The sequence below is a fragment of the Centruroides vittatus genome, unplaced genomic scaffold (genome assembly GCF_030686945.1).
Source record: "Centruroides vittatus isolate TY-2023 unplaced genomic scaffold, ASM3068694v2 contig_391, whole genome shotgun sequence".
In the NCBI taxonomy this organism is placed as follows: Eukaryota; Metazoa; Arthropoda; class Arachnida; order Scorpiones; family Buthidae; genus Centruroides; species Centruroides vittatus.
Window position 1 is genome coordinate 2,594,054 of NW_027122207.1, and position 12,514 is coordinate 2,606,567.

Here is a 12,514-nt window from a genome sequence, read left to right on the forward strand (position 1 = left end):
ATTTAATGACTTAATTCAAAACAATTAATTCAAAATAAGATAAAGTAAAAATGAAATGTGGTCATGAATAAGAGTTTACCATGAGATGATAACACATGTTTAATTCAATTTAGACAAAGGTTAAACAAAAAAAATATTTTCTAACCTCTTCCTCAGATTTTTGAGAGAACTCTTGTTTTGGCAAAATACTCTCATTATTATATGCCATTTCTTCTGGCATAAAAAAACTTCTTAACTTTTTCATGCCTTTGTTTATTTCTTCATCAACTTGATCATTTGAACTTCCTGCAGAATTCTAAAAAAAATTAAATATATTTATTAAATATTAAATTTGATTCGTAATAATCAACAGTTATATTTTTAGTAATTGCTGATCGAATTTAATAACGCGATGACAAGCAGCTGCAAAAAGTGGTTGCAATTGACAATTGGAAAAATATTGCTCAAATTGTCTTTTATTGTGAATATCGCATAGTAATAATGAAAACATTAAAACCTCATTGACAATAATACGGAGGGGTGTAAATATAAGTATACAGTTGAAAATCTGACAAATACAAATGTATGTTGTTCATTATTATCATTTTTATAATCATTTATTAGTTCGTGTTCCTTATTTTACAATTGAATCTTGCCACATCTAAAATTGTGGTCTTTCGAAATGGTAGTAAAGCTTCTAAGCGGACAAATTAACATTAGATGATAACATGTGTTTAATTTAATTTAGACAAAGGTTAAACAGGAAAATATTTTCTAACCTGTTTCTCAGATTTTGGAGTGAACTCTTTTTTTGGCAGAGATCTCCTATAATTATATGCCACTTCTTCTGGCATAAAAAAACTTCTTAACTTTTTCATATTTTTTTCTATTTCTTCATCAACTTGATGATTTGAATTTTCTGCAGAATTCTAAAAAAAATTTTAATATATTTATTAAATATTAAATTTGATTCATAATAATCAACAGTTATATTTTTAGTAATTGCTGATCGAATTTAATAACGCGATGACAAGCAGCTGCAAAAAGTGGTTGCAATTGACAATTGGAAAAATATTGCTCAAATTGTCTTTTATTGTGAATATCGCATAGTAATAATGAAAACATTAAAACCTCATTGACAATAATACGGAGGGGTGTAAATATAAGTATACAGTTGAAAATCTGACAAATACAAATGTATGTTGTTCATTATTATCATTTTTATAATCATTTATTAGTTCGTGTTCCTTATTTTACAATTGAATCTTGCCACATCTAAAATTGTGGTCTTTCGAAATGGTAGTAAAGCTTCTAAGCGGACAAATTAACATTAGATGATAACATGTGTTTAATTTAATTTAGACAAAGGTTAAACAGGAAAATATTTTCTAACCTGTTTCTCAGATTTTGGAGTGAACTCTTTTTTTGGCAGAGATCTCCTATAATTATATGCCACTTCTTCTGGCATAAAAAAACTTCTTAACTTTTTCATATTTTTTTCTATTTCTTCATCAACTTGATGATTTGAATTTTCTGCAGAATTCTAAAAAAAATTTAAATATATTTATTAAATATTAAATTTGATTCATAATAATCAACAGTTATATTTTTAGTAATTGCTGATCGAATTTAATAACGCGATGACAAGCAGCTGCAAAAAGTGGTTGCAATTGACAATTGGAAAAATATTGCTCAAATTGTCTTTTATTGTGAATATCGCATAGTAATAATGAAAACATTAAAACCTCATTGACAATAATACGGAGGGGTGTAAATATAAGTATACAGTTGAAAATCTGACAAATACAAATGTATGTTGTTCATTATTATCATTTTTATAATCATTTATTAGTTCGTGTTTCTTATTTTACAATTGAATCTTGCCACATCTAAAATTATGGTTTGTCGAAATGGTAGTAAGGCTTCTAAGGCTGACAAATGGTGGTTCTGAGGTGTTCCAATTTCTGTTGTATCACAATATAAGTATTTAGGGGTAATTTTTAAAAGTAATGGTTATTTTAATACTCATGTGAGGTCTTGTAAAGTTAATGCCGAGATAAAAACGGACAAAGTTATTCATATGTGTCAGTTTGCTAAGTTGTGTAATTTGAAGGATCAGTTAAGGTTTTTAATGCCGTGGTGGGTTCATCTCTTTGTTATGCTTCCAAGGTGTGGGGGTTTCAGGCGGAGAGCTTGGATACAGTATTAGTCACTTTTATTGAGAGAATGTACGGGCTTCCGTACTCCTGTTATCTAGTGTCTATGGAATATTCATTGATTCCTTTATCTTGTTTGACTTTGAACAAATGTGTTAATTGGATATTTTAGAACGTTGAGTTTAAACGAAGAAAGTCTTAGTAAGATTTGTTTGCGTATTGTTTTGAAACAAGTTGAGTTACCTTGGTCGAAGCATTGCTTAGCTAATTGTTCAAGGAACGAAATCGATTTTGATAATTTGTTACAAGTTGTTAACGGTGTTTATTTATTAAAGTTAAATAATTTTGATAACTATGTTTTGAAGTTGAATAGCGGTATGTTATTAAGATTTTATTGTGAGTAGTATAAGAGTTTGAATAAAACCTTTTTTGATTGTTCTATTTATAATAGTAATTTTTCTTCTAATGTTATGGGCATATTAATGCAAGCAGATGTAATTCATTAAGTTTTTTATGTAATTACAGAAGAGACATTTGCTTATGTGGGGCAGCTGACTCGCCATTGGATGCGTTTCATATTATCGCTGTTTGTACTTTTTTGTCAAAATTCCGCGAGGAGACTTTTGGGATTATTTATTTTTCATTTAATTATTTTAAAAATTGTTTTTAGGCTTAAAGCAAGTAGTGATTATTTTATGTAAATTTCGTCTTGGGGCGTGGCCTGCCTACTATTTAACCTGTGGTTGCTTGGACTGCTTGGGAGACTATCCGATTTTTTTTTAATAAGTGATTTAAACTGTTGTTTTTCCTTTCTTATAGGAAAGTTTTTTTAACCTAGTTGGTTGTTAATTTGCTTTCGGATAGTTCTCCCATGTAGTTCTTTAAGTCTTTTGTTTTCTGATTTGAATTCAGTTTAGAAATGATATTAATAATTTATGAATTTTTGTAATTTTGTTATTAGGTTATTACAATTAGTGAATATATCTGTGAAATTTGTTTATATTGTTGTGTAAGATTATGTATGCTTATGTTTTGTTTTTTGTTTTATCCCCACAACAGGGTCTTTGTACCAGAATAATAAATAAATAAATAAATAAAAATAAATTTAACCTAGAAAAAGGTTAAACAGGAAAATATTTTCTAACCTCTTTATCAGATTTTCGACTGAACTCTTTTTTTGGCAGAAATCTCTCATTATTATATGCCACTTCTTCTGGCATAGAAAAACTTTTTAACTTGTTCATATCTTTTTCAATTTGTTTTTCAACTTGAAAATTTGAACTTTTTGCAGAATTCTAAAAAAAATTTTAAATATTTATTAAATATTAAATTTGATTCATAATAATCAACAGTTATATTTTTAGTAATTGCTGAACGAATTTAATAACGCGTTGACAGGCAGTTTCAAAAAGTGGTTGTAATGAACAATTGGAAAAAATACTGCTCAAATTGTCCTTTATTGTGGATATCGCAGAGTAATATTGAGAACATTAAGACTTCATTAAACATGAGATGGAGGGTATGATTTAGTAGGTATACAGTTGATAATATAAGAAATACAAATGTTTGGTGTTCATTTATTATTATTCTTATAATCATTTATTAGTTCGTGTTCCTAATTTTTGATTTAATTTCTACATAAAAATATATGTTTTTCTTCCTATTTTCTCCCTGTATGTTTTTCATAATCACATATACCTACTTTTGCACTCCAAGGGTATATTCATTGGACTTGAAACTGTAACTATACATTTGCACTGTAGTTGGTCTGGCTGCTTGAGTGTTCTTTGCTAATCTCGATAACGCAGTTAGAGAGATGAGAACCAGACCACCCTAAGAGAACCTTAGAGAGCCGAAGTGTCGATTAACTATATACGGGGTCCGGGCTAGATCGATAGTGGTGTTATTTTTTTAAATTAAAAAAAAACTGACAAAAGTATTGCCGCTTTGCATTGTAACTATGTCACGATAAATTTTGGTCGTTGTCATTGTTTGCCTGTCTGTTGAATTATCTGCAATCTTACACATTTACAAACACAAGAATGTCTTTTCGCATTATAACTTTTCAAAAACAACAATTTTTATCGTGGATATTTTCATTCACATCAGAGATATGATGTAAAATTAATTATTTAAATCTATCAAAGAGAGTATACTTTTAATTATTTAATTGCAAAATGATATTGTCTTTCTAATTTATGACTTGGAATCAAAATATGTGATAATATTCTATTCCCAGATCAAATGAAAGCAATTATTTCTAAACGTAGTATCATTAATATAAGCAATAATAGTTCAAATATTCTGTGTGAAACGAATCTATCAATTTTAAAAACTAAACAAGGAACAACTTCATAAATAAATAGTATGAAGTGAACTTACATAAAATAAATATGTTTCTTTCTCTTACTTTAAATTGTGTTTTCTTATTTACTTTATTTATTCAGCACAATGGAGTGCAATTGATTCGCTTTTTACAGTTTTATGCATAAGAGAAAAAGAATTAAAGGCTGACTGAAAAGAGATAAAAGAACCCGAAACGCCCATCAATGAATAAATAAAGAATGTAATAAGCTCTTTGTGTCCTATCAATTGCACTCCACTGTGCTGAATAAATAAATATAAAAATATATATGTAGATTTTGGTATTAATATAACAATGTTGTATTTATCAGATTTGTATTACTCAATTTTCAAATGATAAAAAATTGAAAAATAATTAAATTAACTTAAAACTCACAACAGAAAATTCATCAGAAATTTTGGAACATGAGTCAATATTATCAACGACTTTTTCCGGCTTAAACAACTTCTTCGTCGTTTGTAGGTCTTTCTTTATTTTGTTTGTTAATCTTTCTGAAAAATATAATATGGTACGTTTAGTGTGTATGTTGCCTTCTTTTTTGTGTAAAAAATATAAAGCGGCCATTAACTATAAATTATACAAAAACGATCACGCTTCTGAAACATGCAGTTACATTATCCGTCTGCAGTGAACACAAGATATAAATGATTTCGAATACTAATCCGCAATTCAAGAATGACAAAGTGCACAGAGTGATAGAATGTGTGACAAAATTAGAATTTTAATTAAACAGATACAACAAACATTAAAGTACTTTTCATTCAAAAAAGAAACTTCTGCTTAAGTAAAATAAATTCTAAAGTATTCTTCCACTCTAATTTCATTATCAATGCAAGAAACATTAATTACCAAATTTTAATGTTAATACTAACAAACTTATCTAATTTTATGTTAAAATTTTTATACAGACGATTCGAAAACTTTTCTTACTGTTTAATTATAAGAGAAATTGAAAGACGTTGTATTATAAAAGCAATAACTTATCATCGTACCAATTTCATCAGCATTTTCGTTCATGATTTCGTCAATCGTTTTTGTACAATATCTTGATGTAGCCCCCAATTCACTATCACGAGTTTCTGATGAATAGTCGTCTAGAAGGCTTGTTTCATCCTCTTTGTAATTGACTTCTCTTATTGAAGAAAACTTTTTTACTATCATAAATTTTTTGAATAAATGACGACGTTCGATATTTGTATTGACAATTGATGCTGACGTCGAAGAAACACTTTCATGCGAATTTTCGGCAGAACTCTGAAAAAAAAGTTTTAAATACATTTATTAAATATTAAATTTGATTAATAATATTCGACAGTTATATTTTTAGTAATTGCTGAACGAATTTAATAACGCGATGACAGGCAGCTTCAAAAAGTGGTTGTAATTGACAATTGGAAAAATATTGCTCAAATTGTCCTTTATTGTACATTAACGCAGAGTGATAATGAAAACATTAAGACTTCATTGACAATAATACGGAGGGGGTGCAAATATAGATATGCAGTTGAAAATCTGAGAAATACAAATGTTTGTTGTTCATTATTATTATTCTTACAATCTTATATTAGTTCGTATTCCTTATTTGTGATTTAATTTGTACATAAAAATACAAGGTAGTTCTAATTAAAGTTGCCCTACTCAGACCTGTCTAGATCCCGTTCTTATGAACGTATTTTGATGAAACTTGGTATATATGTTATATGGACACAGGGAAAAAAATGCGAAAGAATTTAGTTTGAATTTTTACCACTAAGTGAAAAAATTGCGCATAGAGAACAAGAAATACAAAATGAAAACACACAAAAGATTTTTATTCACAACATTTGTTTACTGTGCAATCCATTTGCATCAATCACGTGTTCAAAACGTCTTACAGCATTGTAAAGCGTTTTGAACATGTGATGGATTGCACATTGAACAAATGTTGTGAATAAAAATCTGCTTGTTTCCAGTTTGTTTTTACTGTTCTTCATGCGCCATTTTTTCAACTAGTTGTAAAAATTCGAACTAAATTTCTTTGCATTTTTCTTTTCTCCGTGGTCTATATACCACATATACGAAGTTTCATCAAAATACTTTCAGGAGAATGGGCTCTAGACAGGTCTGAGTTGGGCAACTTTAATTATAACCGCCATGTATATGTTTTTTCTTCCTATTTTCTTCCTGTATGATTTTCGACAGTAACATATACCTACTTTTGCACCCCAAGTGTATATTAACTGAACAGCAATTTTGAAATTGTAACTATACATTTGCACTGTCGTTGGTCTAGCTGTTTGACTGTTCTTCGCTAATCTCGGGAACGGAGTTAGATAGATGAGAACCGAGACCACCCTAAGAGAACCTTAGAGAGCCGAAGTATCGATTAACTATATATGGGGTCTGGGCTAGACCGAGAGTTGTGTCATTGTTTTAAATTAAAAATAACTGACAAAAGTATTGCCGCTTTGCATTGTAACTATGTCACGATGAACTTTGGTCGTTGTCATTGTTTGCCTGTCTGTTGAATTATCTGCAATCTGTACACATTTATAAACACAAGAATGTCGTTTCGCATTATAACTTTTCAAAAACAACAATTTTTATCGTGGATATTTTCATTCACATCAGAGATATGACGTAAAATTAATTATTTAAATCTATCAAAGAGAGTATGCTTTTAATTATTTAATTGCAAAATGATATTGTCTTTCTAATTTATGACTTGGAATCAAAATATGTGATAATATTCTATTCCCAGATCAAAATCAATTGCACTTCATTGTGCTGAATAAATAAATATATATGTATATTTTGGTATTAATATAACAGTGTTGTATTTATCAGGTTTGTATTACTCAACTTTCAAATGATAAAAAAAATTGAAAAATAATTAAATTAACTTAAAACTTACAACAGAAAATTCATTAGAAATTATGGAATATGTTTCCGTGGTCACGCTTTTTCTGGTTATTGATTCATTTTCTTTAAGAATTTCTGTTACTGACTCCTTCTTATAAATTGTAGACATTCGTCTCAGTTCAATCGTTGATACTTTACTTTTATCATTTTTTTCAATGTTTAATTCAGCCACTAAAATATGAAAATTTACAATAAAAATTACATATCTTTATTATAAAGTTTTATATAATAAAAACGCAATCTGTGTTTCAGTCTGTAACAACCTCTTAAATCAAAATTAGTAGTTTAATCATTATTAAGCTTGAAATCAAAACCTAGTTTTGTATAACATCAAAAAGGCAGAAATAACGTGAATAAATTCAGTAAATATGTAGTCAAATATTTGAAAGAGTTTGCTGCCATTGAATACATGCATTGTGCATAACTATGTATAACCATGAGGGTAAATGTTGTTAGGTATCAAGACTTACAATATGACATTGGTCACTGACTACTAATGTTAAAATATTGAAAAAAATTAAAACATTTCGAGTATAAATAGTCTCTTGATAGTCGAATTGAAAGATTAATTCTATGGATATTTTAGTATTTTAATTAAATAAGAAACGAAATCAAAGATCTGACTGCAAGGTCAATGATAGATATATTAGCAACCGAAGACAGGATGATTGATCGAAGATCCTACAAAAACAGTGCTTTGATTTACTATATTTTTTGAAATTTGCTTTTAATTATTTGGATAGATTTTTCTAGACTTTATCAGAGAGACAGCGAAAACAATTTTATTACACAGATTATGGCTCTGCTGTGGATAAAGGCCCGAGCATAGGTTTCAATAATACACAGTGTATCTATCCTCTGTGTCAATGATCTTGTCGGAAGTTACGTGACTGTATATGCAGATATGTGAATACTAATATACTTGAGTATCAAAAGTACTCAGCATAATAAATAAACAGAAACAAAACATCTTATTTGTCCAAGAAATATATATAATTAAAAAAACAAACGTTTCCAGCTCGATTAACAGACCATCTTCAGGTCGAAAACGAAAATGAAACAGATACGTTCCATGAATAGAATACAAAAATTTAAATCAAAAAGTTTAAAACAAAAATTTTAAAAATTTTTACAAGAGAAAACGGAAGAACGTATAAAATTAAACAAAATAAAATAACATAAATCTTCAAAAGTATTAATTCTGGTCAGAGTTTTTAGTAAATTTTTTAACCATGAACTTCCACGCTGACGTCAGGCTCTCGGCATCTCTTGCATTTAAACAGTTTTCTTGTAGCCTATTTCTATGTACAGTAGAGCGTCGTTAATTGAAACGTCGGTAATTGAAATGGCTGGAAATTGGAACGATTTTCAGTCGGACTGTGTCGTGTTGAATCGAACGTTTTTGATACTAAATTTACTTCTAAAGTATAATTTTCATGTTTTTTTTTATATTCTTCAATATATTTATTTTGTTTGTACAAAATGCAGAAATAATTTTTAACGATACGATAGCCTCGATTATTATTATAAAAATTTTCGTTAGGCTTAAAACGACGAAAATTCAACACGAAGCGACACGCAACGGAGAAAAATTTGAACATCGGACAGGTTAATATATTTTTTTGTACAAAGTCAAAAATTGGAACAAATGACTAAGTGGAACGACCCCAGTCCTCAATTGACGCCAATTTTCGACGCTCTACTGTATTTCAATCTTCTTCGCCGTCATTGATAAAGTTGGAGAAGACAAAGGTTTGATAATTGTTGTCTCGTCCCACTTCAGTTTAGAACCTTGGGCTTGCGCCATTTGTGACAAAATTGTAGCATTAGACCCTTTTCTTTCGTTATATCTATGCTCCTTTAGTCTTACGCCTAAGTTCCTAGTAAAACTCTGACCAGAATTAATACTTTTGAAGATTTAAGTTTTTTTTTTTTTTTTTTTATATTTTTTTAATTATATTTATTTATTTTATTTTTATTTTTTTTTTATTTTTTTTTTTGCATTTCTGTACGTTTCACAGTTCCTCCAATTCAAAAAGTGTAAAAATGTTGGGGAAAGTCGTTTTCCATCGCCCACTGTACTTTCTCTCCATTATATATAACAGCGGAAAAGTAAAAATAATTACAATAATTAAAAATAACGTATCTTTATCAATTAAAGGCATCGGGGATTTGATTAGTAGAGTAATTTTCACAAATAAGTGTCATAAATGGCAGGCTTCAATTTCTTAAATTATGCCACGAAAATCAGCATTGAAGCATGGTTTTTATTTCAATTAAGGACTTGCCATAACACAACTAATGTAATTAAACACAAAATAAGATAATTTAACTTACTTATACAATTCTTTATCTCAAAATTAATTCGAGCTTCAAAAATTTGCAACCGACAAGAATCGCTTCGAATAAACAACTCGTTTCTACGATTGTTAAAATTGTATTGTTAAGAGTTATTGTGAATATTAGGACGCCTTTTGTAGAGAAAATAGAAGCTGGCATTTTGGTTGGAATGCTCGTAACGGGAGGATAGGAGGAAACGTTTTCGGGTTTTTTGGCGGAAAGACTCTGGCAACTCATACTGTGCTTTTATCTGACTGTATATTTTCAATTTAAACAAACGTTACTTTGATTTCGACGTGTCTAGTTTCAGTCAAGAACCCGTAACTTAGTGTTACAGCCAGGGCCGGATTAAGCCTCTAGCGGGCCCTAGACAAAATTTAAATTGGGGCCCCATTTAAATAAGTTGCTTCTAAACAAATCTTATATAATGTGACATTAGCGTAACTAGCATGGATGACACCCGGTGCGGATATCGTGGTGTCATCCCAAGTCACACCGTAGTGTCACCCTTTTTAACTCTTTTATAAAATACTATTCAATTGTAATATCTTCGCACTCGAGCAACTTGAACGCTATACCGAATATGCGATGTCGCGACGTATAAATTTAGATTCTAAAAACTTTAAATTAAAATCAAAGTAAAAAGCTACTCTTTAAAATCCGACTTCGAGTGAGTTAAGAACACAAAAAAAAAAGGACGAAAAGATGCTATACTTTCATAATTTTATTAATTCTATTTCCCAAATGCATTTCGCAACGCCTCATCAGTGGGTAGTTGAGTTTTGGTAACCTCCGTTCCTTTTATGCTGGATGATGTTTTCCCAGCATGCGTCTATCTGCAGATAGACGCATGCTGGGAAAACATCATCCAGCATAAAAGGAACGGAGGTTACCAAAACTCAACTACCCACTGATGAGGCGTTGCGAAATGCATTTGGGAAATAGAATTAATAAAATTATGAAAGTATAGCATCTTTTCGTCCTTTTTTTTTTGTGTTCTTAACTCACTCGAAGTCGGATTTTAAAGAGTAGCTTTTTACTTTGATTTTAATTTAAAGTTTTTAGAATCTAAATTTATACGTCGCGACATCGCATATTCGGTATAGCGTTCAAGTTGCTCGAGTGCGAAGATATTACAATTGAATAGTATTTTATAAAAGAGTTAAAAAGGGTGACACTACGGTGTGACTTGGGATGACACCACGATATCCGCACCGGGTGTCATCCATGCTAGTTACGCTAATGTCACATTATATAAGATTTGTTTAGAAGCAACTTATTTAAATGGGGCCCCAATTTAAATTTTGTCTAGGGCCCGCTAGAGGCTTAATCCGGCCCTGGCTGTAACACTAAGTTACGGGTTCTTGACTGAAACTAGACACGTCGAAATCAAAGTAACGTTTGTTTAAATTGAAAATATACAGTCAGATAAAAGCACAGTATGAGTTGCCAGAGTCTTTCCGCCAAAAAACCCGAAAACGTTTCCTCCTATCCTCCCGTTACGAGCATTCCAACCAAAATGCCAGCTTCTATTTTCTCTACAAAAGGCGTCCTAATATTCACAATAACTCTTAACAATACAATTTTAACAATCGTAGAAACGAGTTGTTTATTCGAAGCGATTCTTGTCGGTTGCAAATTTTTGAAGCTCGAATTAATTTTGAGATAAAGAATTGTATAAGTAAGTTAAATTATCTTATTTTGTGTTTAATTACATTAGTTGTGTTATGGCAAGTCCTTAATTGAAATAAAAACCATGCTTCAATGCTGATTTTCGTGGCATAATTTAAGAAATTGAAGCCTGCCATTTATGACACTTATTTGTGAAAATTACTCTACTAATCAAATCCCCGATGCCTTTAATTGATAAAGATACGTTATTTTTAATTATTGTAATTATTTTTACTTTTCCGCTGTTATATATAATGGAGAGAAAGTACAGTGGGCGATGGAAAACGACTTTCCCCAACATTTTTACACTTTTTGAATTGGAGGAACTGTGAAACGTACAGAAATGCAAAAAAAAAAATAAAAAAAAAATAAAAATAAAATAATTACAATTTTTAATTAAACTAAAAATAAAATAAAAAAAAAACTTAAATCTTCAAAAGTATTAATTCTGGTCAGAGTTTTACTAGGAACTTAGGCGTAAGACTAAAGGAGCATAGATATAACGAAAGAAAAGGGTCTAATGCTACAATTTTGTCACAAATGGCGCAAGCCCAAGGTTCTAAACTGAAGTGGGACGAGACAACAATTATCAAACCTTTGTCTTCTCCAACTTTATCAATGACGGCGAAGAAGATTGAAATACAGTAGAGCGTCGAAAATTGGCGTCAATTGAGGACTGGGGTCGTTCCACTTAGTCATTTGTTCCAATTTTTGACTTTGTACAAAAAAATATATTAACCTGTCCGATGTTCAAATTTTTCTCCGTTGCGTGTCGCTTCGTGTTGAATTTTCGTCGTTTTAAGCCTAACGAAAATTTTTATAATAATAATCGAGGCTATCGTATCGTTAAAAATTATTTCTGCATTTTGTACAAACAAAATAAATATATTGAAGAATATAAAAAAAAACATGAAAATTATACTTTAGAAGTAAATTTAGTATCAAAAACGTTCGATTCAACACGACACAGTCCGACTGAAAATCGTTCCAATTTCCAGCCATTTCAATTACCGACGTTTCAATTAACGACGCTCTACTGTACATAGAAATAGGCTACAAGAAAACTGTTTAAATGCAAGAGATGCCGAGAGCCTGACGTCAG

General features: G+C 30.1%; 1 protein-coding gene across 1 annotated transcript; it reads right to left on the bottom strand.

Annotated features, from left to right (window-relative positions):
• Positions 1-734: 734 nt before the first annotated feature.
• Positions 735-7,881, bottom strand: LOC136975927 (myb-like protein X). Its single transcript, XM_067271092.1, has 6 exons — positions 7,872-7,881; positions 7,394-7,572; positions 5,493-5,754; positions 3,281-3,402; positions 1,373-1,522; positions 735-908 (listed from the first exon to the last, which is right to left on the bottom strand). Exons 1-6 carry the CDS (start codon positions 7,879-7,881, stop codon positions 735-737), a joined length of 897 nt encoding a protein of 298 aa, XP_067127193.1.
• Between the last annotated feature and the right edge of the window lie 4,633 nt (positions 7,882-12,514).

Excerpts from the sequence above, each read along its gene's own strand:
- LOC136975927 (XM_067271092.1), bottom strand. Across the intron at positions 5,755-7,393 it reads TTTCTAATGAATTTTCTGTT|AGTTCTGCCGAAAATTCGCA; the intron begins GTAAGTTTTAAG and ends CTTTTTTTTCAG. Across the intron at positions 3,403-5,492 it reads CGAAAATGCTGATGAAATTG|TTGAAAAACAAATTGAAAAA; the intron begins GTACGATGATAA and ends CAAATTTTCAAG.